Source organism: Delphinapterus leucas, chromosome 6 (genome assembly GCF_059928025.1).
Source record: "Delphinapterus leucas isolate spDelLeu-1000000601 "Yukka" chromosome 6, BTC_Dleu_Yukka2, whole genome shotgun sequence".
Classification (NCBI taxonomy): domain Eukaryota; kingdom Metazoa; phylum Chordata; class Mammalia; order Artiodactyla; family Monodontidae; genus Delphinapterus; species Delphinapterus leucas.
The window spans coordinates 88,120,233-88,144,680 of record NC_143134.1 but is presented as its reverse complement, the minus strand read 5'-3'; the positions used below and the strand labels follow the sequence as shown (position 1 = coordinate 88,144,680).

At 37.8% G+C, this 24,448-nt stretch overlaps 1 protein-coding gene across 2 annotated transcripts in view; it reads right to left on the bottom strand.

The window, feature by feature from the left end:
- LOC111188071 (phospholipid-transporting ATPase FetA-like) overlaps positions 1 to 23,143 on the bottom strand; it is a 97,200-nt gene extending 74,057 nt beyond the window's left edge. The window contains exon 1 of one of the 2 annotated variants that reach the window (XM_089913381.1): positions 678 to 23,143. In XM_089913381.1, coding sequence (XP_089769507.1) covers positions 678 to 768 — 91 coding nt within the window. In that variant the 5' untranslated portion in view covers positions 769 to 23,143. The remainder of the gene's footprint in view (positions 1 to 677) is intronic. The other variant, XM_089913380.1, reaches the window with a different exon arrangement.
- Between the last annotated feature and the right edge of the window lie 1,305 nt (positions 23,144 to 24,448).

Genomic DNA, 24,448 nt, shown 5'->3' with positions numbered 1-24,448 from the left:
GGGTGATCTTTTAGTGAAGTTCTGGGCTTACACCTTTGATTAGTTTTCTGTTGGACTATTCTATAACCCCATATAGGGCGGCAGTTAACTTGTAGATTTTCATCTAATATAGATATAAATATTTTCTCTCTGGTGGAAAAGATAACTCCAAAGGTTATGATTAATGTACTTTAGGACTTTAAATAGTTTTGTATATAATTGAGAAATCTTAACTTTTTTTTAATGAAATTGCCTATATATACACAGCTCCTAAATTTTTATTTGAACTGGTCTTAACATCTTACTGGTTCCCTCATTAATTAATGAGTTAAATAAAATCTGTGACACCTGTCCATTTTATATTTACATGAGAGTCATGTTTTTTAACCTTTTGAAAATTATGCTTTATCAAACCCCATGACTATGCTACACAGAAAACCCTTCTATCTCTCCATTCTTAACCCAATTCAAAAAAGGCCAAAAAAGTATGTTTATTTTAATTAATTAATTTCTTTCAGGTCTCCTAAGTCACTAAGTATGCATAAGCCAAAACTAGAAAATATTACATGTATTTTCATCTTAATTATCCCAAACAAGATTAGATGGGACAAAAATCCATAATTTGCAGGGGAGTGTTAAGTCTAAGTAAAAGAGTATTTACAGCCAAGGGATGTTTGGCTGTCAGAAAAAAAAATTACCTGGGCAACTGTGATCACTTTGGAATGAGAATGCATCTTCCAGTTCTGCCCTCAGTGAGTCCCAAGTGACCTCATTAAGGATACAATTCATATTTCAATAATCTAGGCAGAGTTGCATCAAATAACTTTAGGAGCCAGGGAGTTAATAGCAGTTAGGTGTAAAACAACAAGAAACGAAGTGCTGGGCATCGTGACCAATTGGTGAGTGCATGCTTCCTATAAAAGCATCCAAAGTTTTTAAAAAGTAAAATTAAATATTGTGTAGGCCGAAAAAATTCACTTGTGCTGCAAATTTTGTACCCCAACCTAAGGTCTGTTTCTTCTGTCAACAGAATCTGTGTGTTCCTAACGAACGTGAGCAGTTCTAATAGCATCACTCTCTAGGCACCCAGTCCTACCTTCAGTTGCCTGAGAATTCTCAGGGACCCCCACAGTAGGCTTGGGGTTCCTACTGTTGAGAAAGGAGAGCCAAGGATGGGAGGTCCTGAAGTTCTGGATTCTCTCCAACCCCTGCAGGGCCATCAACAGCTTTGAGAGGGTAGCCTGGCCAAATGCACACAAGCAGCACAGCTTGGAATTTGAAATGGTTGTGACACTTAACAGCCAGCCAGGGACCTGAGTAATGACTATTTAGCTGGAACCAGGCACTCACCCAATCTTGTGACGCTCTCTACATGCACATCACATTACATAGCTGCCAACTGGAAAATACATTTAAGCTGTTAAACTCAGAGGAGGAGGAGGAGAATGTGAGGGTAGGGAAGAAGAAATGCGATGTGGGAGGGAAAAGGGAAGAGATGGAGTAAAAAAAAAGGATTAGGAGCTAGAGAACTGGGTTTCATTTCAAAGTTTGCTACTAATTAACGACAATGTGACTTGGGGCAAGTTATTAACCACTTCATGCCTTAAATTTCTTCTAAAGTGAGAATAATTTTTTTTTTAAGAAACAGAAAATAAATTTAGCAGATACAAGATGGAGAAAAATCTGATAAGGAATAAATTTGCCAGAGAGAGGTTTAGAGGTAATTATGTATTACAAACTAAGTACAACATTAGTTTCCATTAGGGAGCTAAGAAGAACTGTGAGAGGATTAAATTAAATAATGTATGAAAACGTCTGCCACAGTACTTGACACAAAGTAATCAATCAACAAATGGCAATGTTTTAAAATTTTAATATACACACCCACCAGCTTAGTAAAAAAAAATTTAAGTCTAATAATATTGTGCTAGAAAGAAAGTGGAACCACTGGAACACTTACATACTGTTGGTGGTATTAAAAATGGGACAAACCACTCTGGAAAACAATTTGGCCTTATCTAATAAAGTTGATGGAGAATTTACCCTATAACCCAGCTAGTCCATCTTATTTATATACCTAGGGAAACTGTCATAATATGTCACATACGAAGATGTGTGCAGTAGCACTGCTCATAACAGCAAAACTGGGAAACCAGCCAAATGGCTATTAATGATAGAATAGAGAAGTAACTTGTGGTATGTTCATAAAATGGAAAGCTACATAGTAGTGAAAATGAGTGAGCTAAGTTATACATATTAACATTGTTAAATCTCAGGAATATAATATTTAGGGAAAAAACAAATTGCAAAAGTATACATAAAATATTATGCCACTTATGTAAAGTTAAAGATCATGTAAAACTATATCATCAGGGATAAATACTTTCAAGGTAAACCTATAAAGAGAAACAAGGGAATGAAAAATACCAAATTCAGGATAGAGGTTAGGGAGAGGGAAGGCGATGGGATGGAAAAAGCATACGGAGTGTTTCAAGCTACATTTGTGCTCATGGTGTTACTCTTTACAACTTACACATTTGTGATAAACTTTATATCTATTCAATATATGATAATAACAAAAGAACTAAAAAATTAAAGTGAACATACCAGATAGGAAATACTCTTCTTATGAGGAAGAATAATTACTCTGGAGAGTAAGTTTTATTTTTTATTTTTTTAATAATTCTATTTTAGTTTTTTCAGCTGCGTTGGGTCTTTGTTGCTGTGCGCGGGCTTTCTCTAGTTTCATTGAGCGGGGACTACTCTTCTTTGCGGTGCGTGGGCTTCTCATCGTGGTGGCTTCTCTTGTTGCGGAGCACGGGCTCTAGGCATGCGGGCTTCAGTAGTTGTGGCACACGGGCTTAGTTGCTCTGCGGCATGTGTGATCCTCCCGGACCAGGGATTTAACCCGTGTCCCCTGCATTGGCAGGTGGATTCTTAACCACTGCGCCACCAGGGAACTCCTCAGAGAGTAATTTTTAATTAACACTTACTAAAAGAGTTGGCCCAATTCAGGTTACTATATGAAAAAAATTTTTTTATTTTGAGATAATTTTAAACTTACAGAAGAGTCGCAAAAATAGTATAGAGAATTTCCATACACTCTCCACCCACCTTCTTATGTTAATATCTTACATAACAATTAAACAATTAACAAACTAAGAAATTAACCTTGGTATAATACTATTAACTAAAGTACAGAAAATATTTATTTTTTTACCAATTCTTTCCACTAATGTCCTTTTTTGTTGTTGTTGTTCCAGGATCTAATCCAGGATCCCACATTACATTTAGTTGTACGTCTCCTTCCATATGTGACTGTTCCTCATTCTTTCCTTGTTTTTCAAAATCTTGAGAGCTTTGAAGGGTATTGACCAGTTGTTTTGTAGAAGGTGCCTCAACTTGAGTGTGATGTGCCCTTCTCATTGCATCATATCAGGGGATACATGCTGTCATATGGACTCCTAGTGATGTGAACCTAGAACGTTTGGTTAAGATGGTGTCTGCCAGAGCTCTCCACTGTAAACTTACTATTTTTCCCTCTGTAATGACATGGTTATAGAAACTAAAGCTCTTTCACTTAGACATGAGAATCTAAAGGTAGAAATAAGAGGTTCCACCTTGAGCTGATAATCTCCAAGCTGCCTGTGATTCTGTGCTGCCAACATCCTATACCCTCCCCACACTTATTATATACAAAAACTGGCAAATTTACTAAGTACAAAGTATTAGAGAAAGTCTTTATATATTTAGCTCAGTCTGAAAACTACATAAACTAAAACACAATGCAGTCTAGCAATGGCATATTTGTGATATAAGAATAGCCAATGACTCTTAGTACTAGAATATCATAGACTGCATGCACGTAAGTCATTATTGGCTTTCAATGAACAAATCTGTCTTCCAGAGAGTAGAGTTCTTTACCAACAAGGGAATAAATCCCTGGTTGACTTGAAGGCTTTTGGGAATCTGAGGAAAGGACTGTCACATAGAAGCAGATGTGCCCATCATCCCCTGACTAAAATAAGAACTATGTTTTCCCCAAAACAGTTGTGTAAAATCATGGAAGCTTCCAGTTTACTCCATTAAGGTTTCTCTGCGTTAGCTATTATATCCGATGCACAAATCCCCAGAGTTACTCCAGAAATCAATGTTCCCCCAACCCAATTCCCACCCCATGAATCTAGCAAAGGTAACAAAAGTTTTCTTTTTAATTTTTTCTTTTTTAAAAAAAAAACGCAACAGAAGCACATATACTAGAAAAATAAATAAATAAATAAATAAATAAAAAGCAAGCCTTACCCTGAAATGCTTTTAAACGGCACAGCCTGAAAACTGCCAGGACTCTACACTACACCTCTCTTCTCAGTTACAGTTCCTGCCTTATCCCCTCCTTATTTCAACCATAAATCCTTTCTGACTGGAAAATGCTCTAGGAAAACAGAGATCTTCTAAACTTAGTAACTTTAAAACTCTGGGAGGGGTAGGAAGATGTTGAAACATCTACTAGTCTGTGAAGCCATTTAGACGACTAGATCTCCTTCAGCTTCCTACGTCTGATTCTCGGCTTCTGGGAACTTGCCAAATTTTTTTTTTGTGGATTTTGAAATTCTGTTTCCTCTAGATAGGGAAAATGAAGAGAGTTTCAAAACCCTTGTTTGCAAACTGCTTCTTCCAAAGGTGGTTCATGGACCCCTCATAACCTTTCCATTAACTTGGATTTGGTTTCAAGTGGTTTAAAGCAAATATGTGAAGATGAATATAAAACTAACTTCAAACACAAATGGAGTAGAAAAAACCCTGCAGAACACTATAGTTTCTTAGCCACTGCTTTCATTTTCAAACTCATGGTCTTCCCCAGGAGTTACCTGCTCAGCCTATAAGGCAGGCTTTGTAAAGCTACTGTGTGCTACAAAATCCCTCTTTTCTGCCTAGAGCTTTAAATTGGGTCTGAACAAATATTGGAGTCCACACAATCTCCTTCTGGCGCTTGTAATTTTGCAGTCTCACAGAGAAAGCTCCTTATTCGGTAATATAATACTGATACTTTGGGATAGTGTATTTTCCATTTCTTTTAGTCTATAAAAATGAGTCAGTGTTTATTAAGCGGGTCTTAACTGTTTTGCACGTATATGTAGTTAACAAATATCTACTGAATGGAATCTTAGAAATCAAGTGCTATGTTCTTTTTTAAACAAATTTTATTTGTTTTAAAACTGGGGACAAGAGTGAGATAATAGAGTGCTGACTGTTGGGGAGTTTGAAAACTCCTGTTCTATTCTCAGCTGGATTCCTAAATTATTTGTACCTAAAGCGAATGACTCTTTCCTTCAGTTCTCTAGCTTTTCTCATCTATAATAAAGGGCAATACCTGTCACTTCCCTTTGTCACCCCCCCCCCAATTTAATGCAAAGCAGGGGTTTTTCAAACACTATTATGTACAGCAAGAGGTTTCAGAACCCTTTTCTGAAGTGGATTAAGGGTAGAGGGGAGCAAGGAGGAGGAAAAGGGTACTCCCTCTCCTTCAACTTGAATAACTCTGATTTTATCTGGGATTTTCCTATACCCTAAATTGAAAAAGTAGTCTCTCCTGCTAAAAACAAAGTTGGAAGATCAGCTGGTGCTTTGGGGGTAAGTGCTTATTTGAGCAAGTTAAAATGTACATTTGTAGATGGAACTCAACCTCCAGCCAGGCCAGGTGCGGTTCAAAGTCCTTAAACAGCCTCTCTCAATGTACCTAAGATTGGCATCTATGTGGTCTTGGCACAAATTCCCAACAAAAGCTGGAACTTCTGGGAACCACTGAAGATATTTCACTTCCTCACCTCCATCTTTTCTATTCCCACAGTCACCCCATAGTTCATTAAGACACTTTGTCTTCTCCCTTGTTTTCATGACAATTAATTCTCCTGGTTTTCCTCCTCCTGCCTCTTTGACAGCTCTGCAGTGTGATGTAGTAAATTTCCGCTGACCTAACTCTAAACCCTGGAGCCACCCAACACTGTCAAATGTATGACCTTGGTCTAATGAGATAATCACTCTGAACTTCTCCTTATCTCTCACATGAAGATAATCACTTCACCTTGGTTGCAAGGATTATATAAAATAAAGTATATCAAGCTTTTTTTTTTTTTACAATGCCTTGCACATAATAGGTGCTCTTCCCCCAAGGCGTTGTTCTTATCCCTGTTTGCTGTGTGTGCTTTCCCTGAGTTATGATATATCCTCTCACTGCAGCTCTAGCCCTGGCTCCTAAAACTATCTCTAGTCCCAAACTTAAACTGTTGGACATTTCCTCTTAGGTGCTCACTCTCGTCTCAAGATAAACATGTTCCAAAATGACATTTCTTACCTTCCGTGATTTTAAGCATATCTGATCCTCTGCCTTATTATTCTGTAACTCTTTCATAAAATTTAAGAGTTACCATCTATTCCTTCTCTGATCACCTCTCAGGTTCTATATATTACATTTGAGGGTCTCTTGACGCTACTACCCCCTTTCTAATCCCACTAATATCATCAGATTCTTTATACCTTCCTCCTGGATTCAATATCCTGATATTTGCTTCCAACTTTTATAAAGTACCCACTGCTGCCCGAGAGCAGAACACTGATCATGACTTCTTAGCAGCTCAAAAACCTTCGATGCCTTCCCATGGGTTACTGAATGAAGTTCAGATATATTATCAGCCACACATTCAAGACGCTCTAATTTGAACTGTTCTCTCATCTTTCTCTTCCACTATTTACCTTTATCCAAACTGGCCTATGTACTTTTCCCTCTATATGGCCCATGCTTTCCTGCATCTATGCCATTGCTCACACTGTTCCTTCCAAGGGTAATGCCCTGCACTATATCAGTCAAAATCTTTCAAAGGTTATTTTACAAAGGCCTGCTCAAATCCCATGAACTTCTCAATGAAGTTTCTCTGCTCCCCCAATCCAGAAATAATCTTTCCCCCATCCTAACTCCCATACCATTTGGTTGATATTATTTTCCTAAAACTAATAGTTTTCCTTGTGCTATAATCATCTTTTTTTTAACATCTTTATTGGAGTATAACTGCTTTACAATGGTGTGTTAGTTTCTGCTTTATAACAAAGTGAATCAGCTGTACATATACATATACCCCTATATCTCCTCCCTCTTGAGTCTCCCTCCCATCCTCCCTATTCCACCCCTCTAGGTGGTCACAAAGCACCGAGCTGATCTCCCTGTGCTATGTGGCTGCTTCCCACTAGCTATCTATTTTACATTTGGTAGTATTTATAAGTCCATGCCACTCTCTCACTTTGTCCCAGTTTACCCTTCCCCCTCCCCGTGTCCTCAAGTCCATTCTCTACATCTGCATCTTTATTCCTGTCCTGCCCCTGGGTTCTTCATAACCATTTTTTAATTAAAAAATTTTTTTAGATTCCATATAAATGTGTTAGCATATGGTATTTGTTTTTCTCTTTCTGACTTACTTCACTCTGTATGACAGACTCTAGGTCCATCCACCTCACTACAAAAAACTCAATTTTGTTTCTTTTTATGGCTGAGTAATATTCCATTGTATATATGTGCCACATCTTCTTTATCCATTCATCCGTCAATGGACACTTAGGTTGCTTCCATGTCCTGGCTGTTGTAAATAGAGCTGCAATGAACATTGTGGTACATGACTCTTTTTGAATTATGGTTTTCTCGGGGTATATGCCCAGTAGTGGGATTGCTGGGTGGTATGGTAGTTCTATTTTTAGTCTTTTAAGGAACCTCCATACTGTTCTCCATAGTGGCTGTATCAATTTACCTTCCCACCAAGAGTGCAAGAGGGTTCCCTTTTCTCCACACCCTCTCCAGCATTTATTGTTTGTAGATTTTTTGATGATGGCCATTCTGACTGGTGTGAGGTGATACCTCACTGTAGTTTTAATTTGCATTTCTCTAATTATTAGTGATCTTGAGAATCCTTTCATGTGTTTTTTGGCAATCTGTATATTTTCTTTCGAGAACTAGTTAGGTCTTCTGCCCATTTTTGGATTGGGTTGTTTGTTTTTCTGATACTGAGTTGCATGAGCTGCTTGTAAGTTTTGGAGGTTAATACTTTGTCAGTTGCTTCATTTGCAAATATTTTCTCCCATTCTGAGGGTTGTCTTTTCGTCTTGTTTATGGTTTCCTTTGCTGTGCAAAAGCTTTGAAGTTTCATTAGGTCCCATTTGTTTATTTTTGTTTTTATTTCCATTTCTCTAGGAGGTGGGTCAAAAAGGATCTCGCTGTGATGTATGTAATAGAGTGTTCTGCCTATGTTTTCCTCTAAGAGTTTTATAGTGTCTGGACTTACATTTAGGTCTTTAATCCATTTAGAGTTTATTTTTGTGTATGGTGTTAGGGAGTGTTCTAATTTCATTCTTTTACATGTAGCTGTCCAGTTTTCCCAGCACCACTTATTGAAGAGGCTGTCTTTTCTCCATTGTATATAATTATCTTTTTGAATTTCATCTCCTCTATCAGATTGGTAAGTGTGAAATGCCTGATTAATTTCTGTATCCTCTAAAGCCCTAGCACAGGGCCTGGCTTCTAAGCAGGAGATCAGTTAAAAAAATTTTTTTTGAACTTAAAAAAAGAATAAAGACCAGCAACAGGTGAGTTCATTAAGAATATCAGACCATGGAAAACCTTTCTGAAAAAATACATGTTACAAGATGTCTCCTGCTGATAACTTCATCAAGACAATTGCCATAAGGAATACAAACACTTTATGTGGTGGTGTTTAAAGTCAGTTCTAGGATCTGTACATCTCGCAGTTAAAACCAATCCAAAGACACATTCCCCTTAGCTGCCCTACTTCGTTAGATACAAATATGGCAGCCAAAAAGTGGGGAGCGTCTGTGACTAACATAACGCCAAATCTAAACCATGAGGGATTTTCAGGCCCCACATGTCACTTCTCTGCGTGTGGTCTGTGCTCCATTATTCTACTTCACAGCAGAAGGCAGAACATTTCTAATGCTACCAGGTCAACAAACTGTGGGAATTTAAGTCACTCCAGTATGAGGTTCCCAGTCCCCATATGTCCCCAGGAAACCCTGGCTTTGAGACTAAACTGGGAACATCCCTGGATCAGTGCCAACTACAGATGTCAAGTGGTTTTCTCACATCATATGGGGTTTTATTGGGTCTAAGGAGAGCCACAGAGGGATCAGAGTCAACTCAATTAAACTAAACCCAAGTGAAAAGAATCACATTGCCTTCCACTCCCACCAGGAATGTCTGGGCTGGGAGCCATCCTGGATCTTGCATGGCCTCTCAGGGTCACTCTGATTCTGAAAATTACAGAATTTCACAATTGGAAAAGCACTGGGAGATATCTGGTCCATCCTCCCCCCCCAGAGCAGTCATTCCCTGTGTTCAGCAACCCTGGCCACCTTGCTTAAATACTTCCAGTGAAGAAGAAATCACTGTCTCTCAAGACAGCCTCTACATTTTCAGACAGCTCTATTTATGAATTCCTTTATTCATTAAATTTCTCCTGACTTCTATAAGCCCTGAAGGCAAGCAAGCACCAACAGTAGGGCCTGCCTAAATTCTACCTTTATCTTTTCCCATTTGGTGAGCACTGACATGAACAAGCATCCAGCCCTTGAGTGTGCTACCTTATATATTACTCTTCACTCATCATCACCTTCCATCATGTGGTAATGTGGTCAAGTGTACTGGGTGCTGTGCCCCAGGGTCCTGAGCCCTGAAATCTGGCTGATCCACCTACTACCTGAGCAGCAACCAATAAAACGAATCGTGAGCACCTTACTTGTTTTTCAGCACAGATCTCGCACGTCTTAGCTTTGCTGCTTGCCCTGATTCTTTTTCTTTTTTTTAACATCTTTACTGGAGTATAATTGCTTTACAATGGTGTGTTAGTTTCTGCTGTATAACAAAGTGAATCAGCTATACATATACATATGCCCCCATATCTCCTCCCTCTTGCGTCTCCCTCCCACCCTCTGTATCCCACCCCTCTAGGTGGAGACAAAGCACTGAGCTGACCTCCCTGTCTTGCCCTGATTCTTAAATGCACCCCACTGCAATCTTATTCAACCTCAAACCCTTTTACGGATTTCAATTCTCTATTTTATCTCTCAGAGATTTACAATAACCTTACTCTACATATTTCAATTCCAGTCCAACAAATCCAAATCATGTGCCAGCCGAACTGGTTGGGCCTACCCAGACAAATGCTGTCTAAAGCAAGAGTAACAGTTCTGCTCATTGCAGTTCTAACAACAGATTGAGCAGGTGGGCACCGTTATTTATGCTTACAGGTTTTCTCAACAACTCTAATTAACAGAGAATCCTGACAACCCTGAATTTCAGTAACTTCTGATGGACTTCTGGGTTATGCTTAGTGGTCAGTTGTACCATTGATCTCAGGAAGCTGTGTGGTGCTTGATAAGGAAGCTACAGGATCCAAAAAGACATATATAGTAGAATTTGCGAGCCAGATTTTAAACATGCTCACCCATGCCCTTGAAAGAAAGTTAACAAGAATTCAACATTCATGAATGTTTAACCATCTATGGAAATATTCTCTGAAGTAATCTGCTTAAGAGATGATTTTAAAATGTGCTGATAAGATTAAAGTACAGCCTAAATAAATCTCAGCATGGGGCTTAGGTCCCTTTCTAGAAAGGGAGGCATGAAGTTAAAATAGAACTAATCTAAGAGAAGCTCTACTTATTAAAACCAACATGCTGGTCATGACAGAGTGAAGAAGTGACAGTTTTTAGAACAGAAAAAACTGAAACATTTATTACTATTTCAACCACTGTCTGGGGAAAAGTTTCTATGATTATAATGCCTATCAGAGTTACTTGGAAAGAAATATCACTAGAACAGAACAGACTATCACACTATCAGAATACCATATCTTAATGTAAATACCACACAGCTACATCCAGTTTTCTTTGTTGTAATTCTGGGATCTCGAATTTGGTTTCCTGGGTAGAGGTGACCACTAGAAGGCAATGCCCTGAACGTTACAAGATTTCCCATGGTGAAACTTCTAAATTAGCTCTTTTGCTGATAAATTGTTCTTTCCAGAAAGAAAAGAGTGAACTAACTGATCCCCTGGGACCCGTTCACTCCTAGGACAAGCTGTAAATTGAACCAAATTTGTAAACCCTTGGATTGGTGATGACTACATCAGGATATAGATTTGAGAGGTTTGACCTTGGCAGTTTGTTGTCTCAGTCTCACACTCTCTCACCTCTTCACAACAATATGGTATTTTGTAAAACACAATGATTAGAGACTCAGGAGACCTAAGATTTTAATTCAACCCTGTTAAGACTACTCTGAGTCTCAGTCTTCTCATCTATACATGAGAAGGTTGGACAAGATAATTTCTACTGCCCCTTCCAGTCTTGGAATCATTCTTGTTATTAGAAATAACAAGATTTCAGTAAGGTGCCTAGTTACAAAATAAATTTACAACTAAACAGCCTTTCTAGATACTTATAAAAAGCAGTTGGAAAAAAAATGGAAAAAGTGCCATTTAAATAGCAACAAGATTTAAAACATCTAGAAATATGCCTAACAATAAATGTATAGATCTATACAAAAAGCCACGAAGTTTTACAGATGGCCACAGAAGAAGACCTGAATTAACAGAGAAATATCATGTCCCTGAATAGGGAGACTCAACATCGCAAAAATAAACTGTCCACCAGATTAAGCCATAAATTCAATGTAATCACAACCAATGGAACTTTTCTGAACTTGAATAAATAATTTAAAAATGTATCTGTAAAGAGAGCACTCATTCACTACCTTGTCCAATCAGGGTTTCCTAGAGAAGGTATAATTTCATGAGTTTTTTGAATAAAAGGAAACACTTGTATACTTTCTGAGGGCAAAAAACCCCAATTTATATTTGCTTTAATACATCATCAAGCCTAGCATATAAAAGTAGTTCTGTAAACCTGGTATTCTCAGGTTTAATAGTTGTGTAAAGTCAGCTTTCATGAGCAACCTTGAAAGCTCACACTGTAGAGTGATTTTATGGAAGCATAAATCTGAATTGGGTGCTCTGTGAAGTTAGTGTGCAGTACTCAGTAAGATAGTAGGTGAGCCTAGCTGACTGCCTAGAATTTGCATCTCAAAGAGGCTGATCTTTTTATGTGTGTCTATTAGCTATCATTTATGTAGTAATTTTCATTTAAGACCCAGAGGTTACTTACCTTTTCAGTTATATTTTATTTTATATTGATTTATTTTTATTCAATTATATTTTATTCTATGGGAAGAATTACACACTACAATGATATTCACAAAGTTAGTGACACCTGACAATTTCATTCATGAATGGATGCACGCACGTACATACACACACATGATGGTTGGCTGGCCATAAGGCTCTGAAGAAGCAGAGGAAGAGCATGAAAAGTTCAGAGTGGGAACAAAAGTGGCAAGGGATGAATGGTCAAAGATCAAAAAGAAAATACAGATTGGGGGAAATGAAAGGAGACCGCAGAAACTTGTTGAAGTTTAAATGAAGTGAATAAGGTTACAGAGAGGTTCACTAATTCTTTTATCAAATGTGTCAAGTATTACACTAGGGCTAGGGAATGCAGAAAAGGATCAGACACTATCCCTATTACTGCCTTGAAGTGATAGTAGGGGAGATGTACAAGAAAAAATTGCTATATAGTGTGGTGGGTAGTATGACAGAGGTAAGGACAGTGTGTTGTGGATGTGCAAAAGTGGAACATCTAAAACAGATTGTACGGATCTGGTAATGTTTCTTGGAGCACTTCCTGAGCTGAGTTTTCAAGCATAAATATAAGTTAGCTTAGTGAACGTGGTAGACAGAGTTTTCCAGGCAGGGGTGAGGAACAACATATGAAATGGCATGGAGTGAAGTACACTGCAGAATGCCACTGAATACTTTAAAAGGTGAGTTAACATGATCAGACTTGTGATTCAGAAAGATACAGCATCAGAATGGAGTCTAGCTTGACTGATGGCCAAGAAATGAGATAAGACGCTACTATTTGTAATCCAGAGGAAAAATAATGAATAGGTGAGTTAAGGCGTTTGTAATGGGGATGGGGAGAAGGCGTTACGTTTGACAGTTTTTATATATGAGGTAAAAATCAACAAAGTGGAAGTTATCTTGGTGAATTTACTAAAGTCCAGGATCTGGACTTCAGTTTTTAGACTCAGGAATTTGGTTTTGGCTGCTCATTGAGACTGAATCCATAATTCACATTAACATCAATAAGGTTTTAGAAGCTAATGTAAAACCAGAATGGTAGATGATTATTTGCAATGAAATAGGTTAACTGCCCCAGTGACTATAATATTTACTTTGGCACATTCAGACATTTTCTCCTTGGAAAAACACATAGATGAGAAAACAATCATAATCAGAAGGTTGCTTGATCAACATGAAATTAGAGGTAGGGAAATTAAATTGTGTGTTTTAAACATTTAATAACATCAGGCCACAACGCAGAGAGAGGAATGTTCAAGTTTGTGGGCTACAATCTCTCCCTTGGACAGTACTTGCATAGGCACAACCAAAGTAGGCTTCTCACTCTCCTGTTTCTATTTTGTCTTTGTTAACTAATAGCACTTCTATGAATATTCTTTAGACAAATATATTTAGTCAACTCTTAATCTGTCCAGCTGGACTTTTATGGGTGATTGTTGGGTAGCTTTGCCTTGATTTGTGTTGATGTTACCATTTAATTCTCAGTCGTAAATCTAATTTCCCTTATTTCCAAGATCTTAGAGATGAAGGTGGAGGAACAACTGACCTCTCAGTCACCATTTACTTCCTACAAACTTCAGGTGAAAGATGAAAAAGACAATGGAACAGAGAGGGAAATGGGTAGGATCCAAACAAAATGTAGTTTACAAAGAAGGCTCTTAAAGGCAATTAACCATAGGCTGAATACATAAAATTTCATAATTCAAATGAATCAAATTTATATGCAATTTACATATGTATATCAAATAATCACACTGTACACCTTAAACTTATACAGTGTTAAACATCAATTATATCTCAATAAAGCTAGGGACAAAAAAAGAACCAATCATGTACATGTTATAGTGAAATACATAAATGATCAAGAGTGTGAATGGGGAAGATAATTAGATCTAATGATACAAACAGATATAATGCAAAAATGATAAAAATGGGGGAGGGGATAGTAAACAAAATGCCAAAATGGTTCTGAGGGAGGAGTTATTGTAAGTAGAGAAATCAAGAAAAGCTTAATGGGGAAAGTGGCATTTGTCTTACAGTAGCAGTGAAAGTCTTGGTAAAAAAGATTCAAATCATTTTTTCCCTTGATAATCACATAACCTTTTTAATCAAAGATGTGTCATATCAATTAAAAATTTATTACTTATGAATAATTGTATCTAGTCATGAAAAACTTTACGGATATAATTTGAAACATTTTTTAAAATGATAGATACAAAGGGAAAAGATAAGCAGAAAAGTAAATAAGGTGTCAAAGCTTAGTAATTGTGCATAGACCTCTGTGGTCCCAGGATTTTATTGTTACTCAAGATTTCCTTGTTTGAATGGCTCATACAACTCAATAACAAACAAACAACCCAATCAAAAAATGGGCAGAAAACCTAAATAGACATTTCTCCAAAGAAGACATACAGTTGGCCAAGAGGCACATGAAAAGATGCTCAACATTGCTAATTACTAGAGAAATGCAAATCAAAACTACAATGAGGTATCAGCTCACACCAGTCAGAATAACTATCATCAAAAAGTCTACAAATAACATGCTGGAGAGGGTGTGGAGAAAAGGGAACCTGGTGGGAAAGTAAATTGGTGCAGTCACTATGGAAAACCGTATGGAGGCTCCTCAAGAAACTAAAAATAGAGTTGTCATATGATCCAGCAACCCCACTCCTGGGCATATATCCGGACAACACTATAATTCAAAAAGATACATGCACCCCTATGTTCATAGCAGCACTATTTACAACAGCCAAGACATGGAAGCAACCTAAATGTCCATCGACAGATGAATGGATAAAGGAGATGTGGTATATATATACAATCAAATATTACTCAGCCCTAAAAAAGAATGAAATAATGCCATTTGCAGCAACATGGAGGGACCTAGAGATTATCATACTAAGTGAAGTCAGACAGAGAAAGACAAATACCACATGATATCACTTATATGTGGACTCTAAAATGTGACACAAATGAATATATCTACAAAACAGAAACAGACTCACAGACATAGAGAACAGACTTGTAGTTTCCAATGGCGAGGGGGTGTGGGGAGGGATGGGTTGGGAGTTTGGGATTAACAGATGCAAACTATTAAATATATGTATAACTGAATCACTTTGCTGTATACCAGAAACTAACACAACATTATAAATCAACTATACCTCAATAAAATAAATTTTCAAAAAAAGATTTCCTTGCTTAGATCTTTTGGAGGTCAAGCAGTTTTCTTAGTAGTTGGCTCTCTCAAAGGGATGACCAAGAAATTGAAAAAAAAAATTTCTTAAAAGATATATTTGGTCTTACCAACCCATGGATTTCAGAATTTTATAATTATACAATTCATTAAACTTCACTTTATTGCTTTAAACCTGCTGGATCTTTTATTTTAGTAGGAAAAGATTTAATTCACTACAGCAGTAACTAGGGGAGTAAAAACCTCTCAACTGTTATACTTTTCTCCCCCACCTGTTCCATCTCTCTTCATTTCATACTCTCACAAACCCTCCTCATTCTTTATACAGAACATTAAGTAACGCTCTTTGCATCTGATCATCAGAGCTAGATTAATCAGTGCTCTTTAAGAAACTCCTTTAAATCTGTGAACCATGAATAAACCACAGATCACAAACCTTTTGAAGACTTTGTTTCTCCTTAGCACAAAAACTATAACAAGAAATAACAGAGAATCTCATCATTTGCATTTGTTTAGGTTTCATAGTTTATAAAAATCATCTCATTAAGCTTGAGATATAGGGAAAGATAATTACCCATTTACAGTTGAGAAAACTAAGGATCTGAGAAATAGTAAGTGGAGAAAAACAGACCTGGGAATCATGCCTTTTGATTCTAACCCCTGCAGTCAGAAGGCCCATTCCCATCCTTTGGCTGAACATTTCTCCACTTTTAACCAGAGATTCTTTTTGCTCTGTACAGTGTCTCCCATTTGTTCAAGAAAATGAAGATCTAATCTCCTCGGCTATCTTGCCTGAGCCACCACATGTGGCCACCCAGGTTGTACACTGCATATCTTTACTGGTCACCATTCACAGACCACAATGGGAACTGTGTCCCTGAAGTTGTACAGTGTCATGATACTGGTATTCACTTTCCTAAATACCTGCTTACAAGGCCTGTACTAGTACTTCTATCTTTAGTACTTGGTCGGTCTCATAGTAACAGCGTGGCAAACCCTCAAGCAGTCGTGCTCAGAGAGAAGACAGTGGTATGGGAAATGAAATATTATACATAAGTAGCTTTGGATCTGTGACTTTTTTAGTAGCAGATTTAGTTTCCTAATTATGTTGGGTTTAGTTCATGCCAAAAGTGTTTAAATTGGAAACTCCTTAAGGACTTGAGAATGAAAGCAAACATATTAAAGGCATGTTGACCACTGGGCAGCCAAAACTAATGACAAGTGTCTGTGAACTAAAAGCTTAGGCATTTTACTTATGTAGGCAACAGGAGAACTCTATTATTAAATTTAAGAATCAAAGAGGTAACATTAATTCACAGCTCACTGTGTTGTCAGCACTTACATATCTTTTTTCATTTAACCCTTAAAATAACCTTACGATTTGTATACCATTGTATTGTTATTTCCATATTACAGATGATGAAACTAAGGCACAGAAAGGCTAAGTAACTTGCCCAACATCACTCGCTAATAACTGGCAAAGCCAGTATGGAACACAGGTAGTCTGATTTCAGAGCCTGTGCTTTTAATCACCGTATTATGATTAATATCAAAATGTATACCAACGACTAGGGGATAACCAGGAGTAACAGGAAAGATGTGGGAGAAAAGCTGTGAGAAATAAGATATAAAGAGAGAGGAAGCCCTCTTCTATTCTGTGTTCCCTAACGTGCAGTCACTCTGTATTATAACAACCCCTCACTCATAAAGTTCATATTTGGTAGATAGCCAGCAGTAAGCAACAAGTAACCAATGAACAGCCAAGGTAGCAACGTGAAATCTATGCACTAAAGTTAAGTATTTCACTTACAGAATAGTTTCTTAGGCCCTTAGAATCTATCTTTTACTTATTTTACACACAATTGTAATAAGGAGAATGACTGGTTTATAGCTCCAAAGAAGACAGACACAACGAATTAGAAGAATTCAAGGGATAATACAGGCAGACATAACAAGAGCAAGAAGTAAAAAGAAAGAAAATTACACAAAATAAAATGCAAGAATTCAAATATCACCAGTACTTTGGTTTTAAAATACATCCACAAATTCTTTGGTACTCCTCTCTTCAAGAAGTGGAGCTTCAGCATGGGCTAGACCCAGTGACTCTTCTAACAAAGAGAATATGGTGGCAAGTGACTTTGAGACTAGGTCATACAAAGCACTGCTGCTTCCTCCTTGTTCTCTCTCTTTTATTACTGGCTCTGGGAGAAGGGAGCTTCCATGTCATGAGGATGTTCAAGCAGCCTGTGGAAAGGCCCATGTGGTGAGGAACTGAGGCCACCTGCTAACAGCCAGCTGAATGAGCCATGTTGGAAGGGGGTCTTCCAGCTCTAGCCTTCACATGAATACAACCCCTACCTAAAACCTCATGAGAGACTGTGAGCCAGAACCACTCAGCTCAGCTGCTTCTGGATTCCTAACTCTCAGAAACTGTGAGGTAATAAATGCTTGTTATTTTAAGCTGCTAAGGTTAGAAAGTGTTTCATCTAAAATGGTTAAAATAGAAATATTGCTGATTAGAAAATACATTTTGTTATCTGAAAAAAATAATTTATTTCCCCATGATGTTTATGTAGTTTTTCCCTTTTGCCATTCCACTCACTGGGAATCTTAACTCTTTGTTAGTCTATAACCTTGAAGGATGGGAATCATATTTTCTTTCCCTTTGCATACCTTCCAAAAAGCCTAGGGACTGAGGCTCTACACACAGTGAGAATTAGATTACCCTGTCTTTATGTAGAAGTAAGGGGCCATGAGATATTTCAGGTTATTTTCTTCTCTTTAAAAAAGTTATTTTCCACAAATAATACATTAGTACATTCTCGTTTTAAAAAATTCACACAAGACAGAGGTGTATAAAGTAAAACATTAAAGTCCCTTTTCACAATATCCACCACTGCAACCCACTCCCCCTTCCAGAGGCAATCACTGTTAATGGTTTGGTATTCATCTTTCTACAACTTTTTCTTTGCATTTACACACATTTATACAAATACAGTACATAGTTTCAGAATTTTTTTTCGCAAATGGGATCATATATTATTATTCTGTAATTTACTTCTTTCACTCAGCAGTAAGCCTTAGAAACATTTCCATGAAAATAAACATGTATCTACTTAATTCTAAAGTAGATATAATTTATTTAACCATTTCCTTACTGCCTGACTTTTTTGTGGCTATAAAGAATGCTGCAATGAATATCCATCTACATGGTGTTTTGTTTGTTTTGTTTTGCTCAACATCACTAATTATTAGAGAAATGCAAATCAAAACTACAATGAGGTATCACCTAACACTGGTCAGAATAGCCATCATCAAAAAATCTACAAACAATAAATGCTGGAGAGGGTGTGGAGAAAAGGGAACACTCTTGCACTGTTGGTGGGAATGTAAATTGATATAGCTACTATGGAGAACAGTATGGAGGTTCCTTAACAATAAGAATTTTTTCTTATTTTTTAAGAAAAATAAAATAAAAAATAGAATAAATATAAATAAATAAAATAAATAAATAAAAATAAATAAATAGAAATAAAATAAATAAAAAATAGAATAAATAAAAAATAGAATTACCATATGACCCAGCAATCCCACTACTGGGTATATACCTGGAGAAAACCATAACTCAAAAAGACACATGCACCCCAGTGTTCACTGCAGCACTATTTACAATAGCCAGGCCATGGAAGCATCCTAAAGGCCCATAGAGGACTTCCCTGGTGGCACAGTGGTTAGGAATCCGCCTGCCAATTCAGGGGACACGGGTTCGATCCCTGGTCCGGGAAGATCCCATATGCCACGGAGCAACTAAGCCCGTGCACCACAACTACTGAGCCTGCGCTCTAAAGCCCGTGAGCCACAACTACCGAGCCCACGTGCCACAACTACTGAAGCCCGCACGCCTAGAGCCCGTGCTCCACAGCAAGAGAAGCCACGACAATGAGAAGCCCGCGCACCGCAACAAAGAGTAGCCCCTGCTTGCTGTAACTAGAGAAAGCCTGCGTGCAGCAAAGACCCAACACAGACAAAAATTAATTAATTAATTAATTTAAAAAACATAAAAAAGAAAACTATTGGCAAAGATGTGGAGAAATTAGAATCATTGTGCACTGTTGGTGAGAATGTAAAATGGTACAGCTGCTTATGGAAAACAGTATGGTGGTTCCTCATAAAATTAAAAATAGAATTAGCATACTATCCAGCAATTCTACTTCTGGGTATATACCCAAAAGAATTGAAAGCAGGGAGTTGAAGAGATATTTATATACTCATGTTCATGGCAGCATTATTCACAATAGCTAAGGAGCAGAAGCAACCCAAATGTCCAATGACAGATAGCTAAATAAAATGTGATATATATATAGAGAGAGATAGATAGAGATATATACAACAAAACATTATTCATCCTTAAAAAGGAAGGAAATTATGACATGCTACAACATAGATGAACCTTAGGAACATTATGTTAAGTGAAATAAGTCAGTTATAGAAAGATAAATACTGTATGATTCTACTTTTATGAGGCACCTAGTCAAATTCATAGAAAGAAGAATGGTGGTTGCCATCCCAGGGGCTGGGAGTTGGGAGAAAGGGGAGCTACTGTTCAATGGATACAGAGTTTCAGTTTTTTTGGTTTTTAAAAAAATATATTTATTTATTTTTGGCTGCGTTGGGTCTTTGTTGTTGCGTGCGGGCTTTCTCTAGTGGCTTTCTCTAGTTGTGGCGAGCAGGAGCTACTCTTTGTTGCGTGCGCAGGCTTCTCATTGCAGTGGCTTCTCTTGTGGAGCACGGGCTCTAGGTGAGTGGGCTTCCGTAGTTGTGGCACGCGGGCTCAGTAGTTGTGGCGCACGAGTTTAGCTGCTCCGGGGCATGTGGGATCTTCCTAGACCAGGGCTCGAACCCACATCCCCTGCATTGGCAGGCGGATTCTTAACAACTGCGCCACCTGGAAGTCCTAGAGTTTCAGTTTTAAAGATGAAAAATGTTCTGGAGCTGGTTGGTGGTGATTGTTACCTAACAGTGTGAATGTACTTAATGCCACTGAACTGAACTGTACACTTAAAAATGGTTAAGATGGTAATGTTGTGTGTATTTTGCCATAATTAAAATATTTCTTTAAAAAATTCTGTTTCCTGTTGCTAGTCTTTTTTTTTTTTTTTTGCGGTACATGGGCCTCTCACTGTTGTGGCCTCTCCCGTTGCGGAGCACAGGCTCTGGACGCGCAGGCTCAGTGGCCATGGCTCATGGGCCCAGCCGCTCCGCGGCATGTGGGATCTTCCCGGACCGGGGCACAAACCCGTGTCCCCTGCATTGGCAGGCGGACTCTCAACCACTGCGCCACCAGGGAAGCCCCATGTTGCTAGTCTTTTAATTCTATGAGGTCCACTTTGATCCCCAGCCTAGTGCTTTGAACTCAACCTTCCTGACTGAACTTTGTCTGGGCCTGGAACTCCTTGAGTCCCTCAACATTCACCTTTACCCAGACTAAGGTTCCCCTTTTCTTGGAGCTCTCTTGTCAGTCCACTTATTTTTAATCCAATACTGTTTCTAAGACTCCCAGTTTGGGTCCTGTTTTTGGACCCCCCTGAAGAAAGATCTGAGAAATAAAGCACACAATTCTAGAATACAGACTATCTTTACTGCAGGCATAACTCTAAACTTAATGATGTTCAATATATATTAAAAGCTTGGGAAACAATATTTATGGAGAATTGCTTGAAGGATATACAGCTTATCTACTTCTTGGGATGAGTTAGCTTGTTTGCTTGTTTTTTTGTTTTCTAAGCCAAGGCTCAACAGATGAGCTCTAGAAACTTTGTGAATCTTCTAAAATTGTCTATACCTGTGCATTTTTTCTGGGGAGGGGTCCTAAGCTTTTAAAAGATTCTTAATATGCTTTGTTATTTAAAAAAGAGAAGAGCTGAGAATCTTTCTCTATGTACTCTAAAACTTGCTGTTCCTTGGATTGAGACAGATCATCAAAGCCTTACCTCAATCAAATTTTTCTGCCCCAAGCTCAGAATGGCTTTTACTGAACAATGCTTTGGCACTATGCCAACAGCCTACATTAAAGGACATTAAAGGAAAACAGCTTCGGCCCTAAAAATGTGTTTAGGTAAATACTACAGATTCCAATAAAGACAAAGCGAGCAAGACAAAGATGGGCATAGATCTGCCTGGATATCTCAAGATCTTAACCAGATAGGATGTCTGTAAAGGCACAAATGTGCTGATGTCACCATGAGACAAGAACAGATTATGAATAGGCCAAGAAGGGTAAAATTCCCTATGGAAGAATTACGGTCAAATCGAACACCAGTACTAAAAGGTCCTTCCTTCATAAACTCAAGCATGGGATTTGGAGAGCCACCAGTGCAGACATTAATGGCAATATGTGGGTAAATGTATATAACATCTTGCATATACACTGAGTATACATAAGTTTAAAAAGAGTTTAAACTACATAAGGTTTCATGTGAAATTTTTAACAACTCTCCCTTCTCAATCGCAGGTTAATTCTCTTTTATATAACCCTCATATTCCTCTATTTAGCTAAAATCCATCCATCCATCCATCCTTCAAAGCTCAGCTTTTAAAATTATAACAACAGATGTAGTTCAAGTGGAACTGATTTTATTTTACTAAACCAAAAGCAACCTCGTCTCCTCCTCAAACACACACGCTCTTTGGAAATCCCATCACTCTTTCACTGTTTTTCAAATTCTTTAAAAGCATGTATGTGCACAACGAACTACGAGAGGTTTTCCTTCTGTTGGCGAGAACCCTCCCACACAACAATCAATAGTTATTTGGTTGGAATTATGTGAAGAGTTTAGTTCCAGACCTTGGTATAAAGTCCAAGCTTTCTCCAAAATAGCCACAGCAGAAACTAATATTAATATGATAAATTATCATACTAAGGATGCAAAGTATATGGCCTGGGATTGAAGAAATTAGTTATTAAGTTGGACCTCTATAAGAGAAACAAGTTCAACAAGACCCTTTTGATCATCTTACCTTAAGCTCACATGGAAAAAGGAAGAATGTTACGAGGAATATTCAAATCATGATTCATCTTATATAATATCAATAATCCCAGTTAATTCCGTTAGCCCAGTGAAAGTCTCTGTTGGACTATTCCTATTTCCCCTTGAAAGTTCACGGATGAGAAACACTCTCTCACCTTTAGCTTTTCCTAAAGACACTTCCACCATGGTTATCATAGCAGACCTTTCGCTTTCTCTCTTAAATACCTTCAAAATTAAAGCACTTACCTGCCTGCCTCAAGTTTTTAGGTAGAACATCCCTCTCATTGCCCTCTAAAAAGAACACTGAAACATTACTCTCAAATGTGAATTAACACCGTCAGTGGTCATAACCAAAGACTTTCTATAATAATTTCAACTTTATAATTTTTTTCCTCCCACCTTTGCTGCAAAAATAGTCTCAAGCCAGGTCAGAGGGAAGTCAAGTCTGAGTCTTGCACTAAGAAGTTTCTTGGAAATCCAAAATTGTAAGAAACTTCTTGGTGAGCTTCAGTTCAATCCTATGAATGCTCTGAGACTAGAAGCTGGCTTTGTGGGTAGAACATGGTACAGTATAGTACTAAGCAAATACTATTATTGATTGTTGAAGTTGGGATATCTCAGCAGATATGAACTGAGCACTTACCTGAAATAAAAGGTTTATGTATTTCATCTCAGAGAAACATCACCTAAGAATAAAACAAAAACTCCTTGTCAGTTAGCTCAGGCCCTGCTGATATAATAATACCTATGCAATTTATCTAAATTTACTGTGTGCTGGACACTTTACTACATGCTTTATGTAGATCACCTTGTTCAATTTTCACTAACATCTGGGCCTAAAAAGAGGATATTATTCTTTTTCACAGATGAAAAACATGAGGCTTAAGAAGGTTAAGTGACTTGCTCAGGGTCATACAGAGTGGTGGAGTCACAGTGATAGAGATTTGAATCCCTGTTTGCCTGACTCCTCTTGACCATGATTCTGCAACATCCCTCTTATAGATTTGGCCCCAGATGAAGAGGTGCTTGTCAAGTGGGCATCTATGGCAGTAACTGAGAACTGTGGTCAAATACATAATTCAGAAGAAGTATAATTTAAAGCCTTGAATGCCCAGATGCTCCTCTTTGATAGAGCTGGCACTGAGCTCAGGATGAAATCCACCATTCTACTATGTCCACACATTTCATCATCCATTATGTTGTGAAGCCTTAGGAGTTCTAAAATGGGATAGGAGAAAAAGGAATTGGTAGTCAGAGCTTAAAGTCCTAAAAAAGTGACTGCAGAAGCCCTACTGGTATGTGTTTTGTAACCTGGACTCTTGTGTAAAATTTTATCTGAATAGATGGCTTTGCTAATTTAAAATAATAAAACCTTGGTTCCACAAGGGGAGTTTTTAAAAAATCTCGAGACCCAGCATGCATCCCAGACCAACTAGATCAAGTTTATGCGAGTTGCAATTTTCAGTGTCAGGTGATTCTAATATATCGCCAAAGCTGGGAACCGTTGCAATAACCTGATCTGCGCTTCCTCATTTGAGATAAAAGGAGAATAAGACCCAAAGAACTTAAAGGAGATCAGGACCAGAACCAGTATCTCTTGACTGCTAGCTCTCCACGCTGTACTGTTCGCTCTCCTCAATCCAGAATGAACCAACCGTTCCTCTAAGGTATAGAGCGCACAAACCAAAATTATTATGTAACTTCATATTATCAGAGCTCTCTGTACCTTTAAAGAGTACTTCATATACATTCTCTCTTTAGATTCTTATACAGGGGAAGTAGGCAGTGCAAAACTTACATGTTTTAGAAATGAGGAAATCAAAGGTCAATTAAGTTAACTCACAGTAGCTTAAAGATGGGGCAGAATTTAAATCTTTATATTCTAACTCCTGGATTAAGTAAATTAAATTTGGCAAGTGTTTATTGAGTGCCTAGTATGTGTTAGTTAAGACACGGTCAAAGACGCAAAAAATTAATAAGACATCATCCAT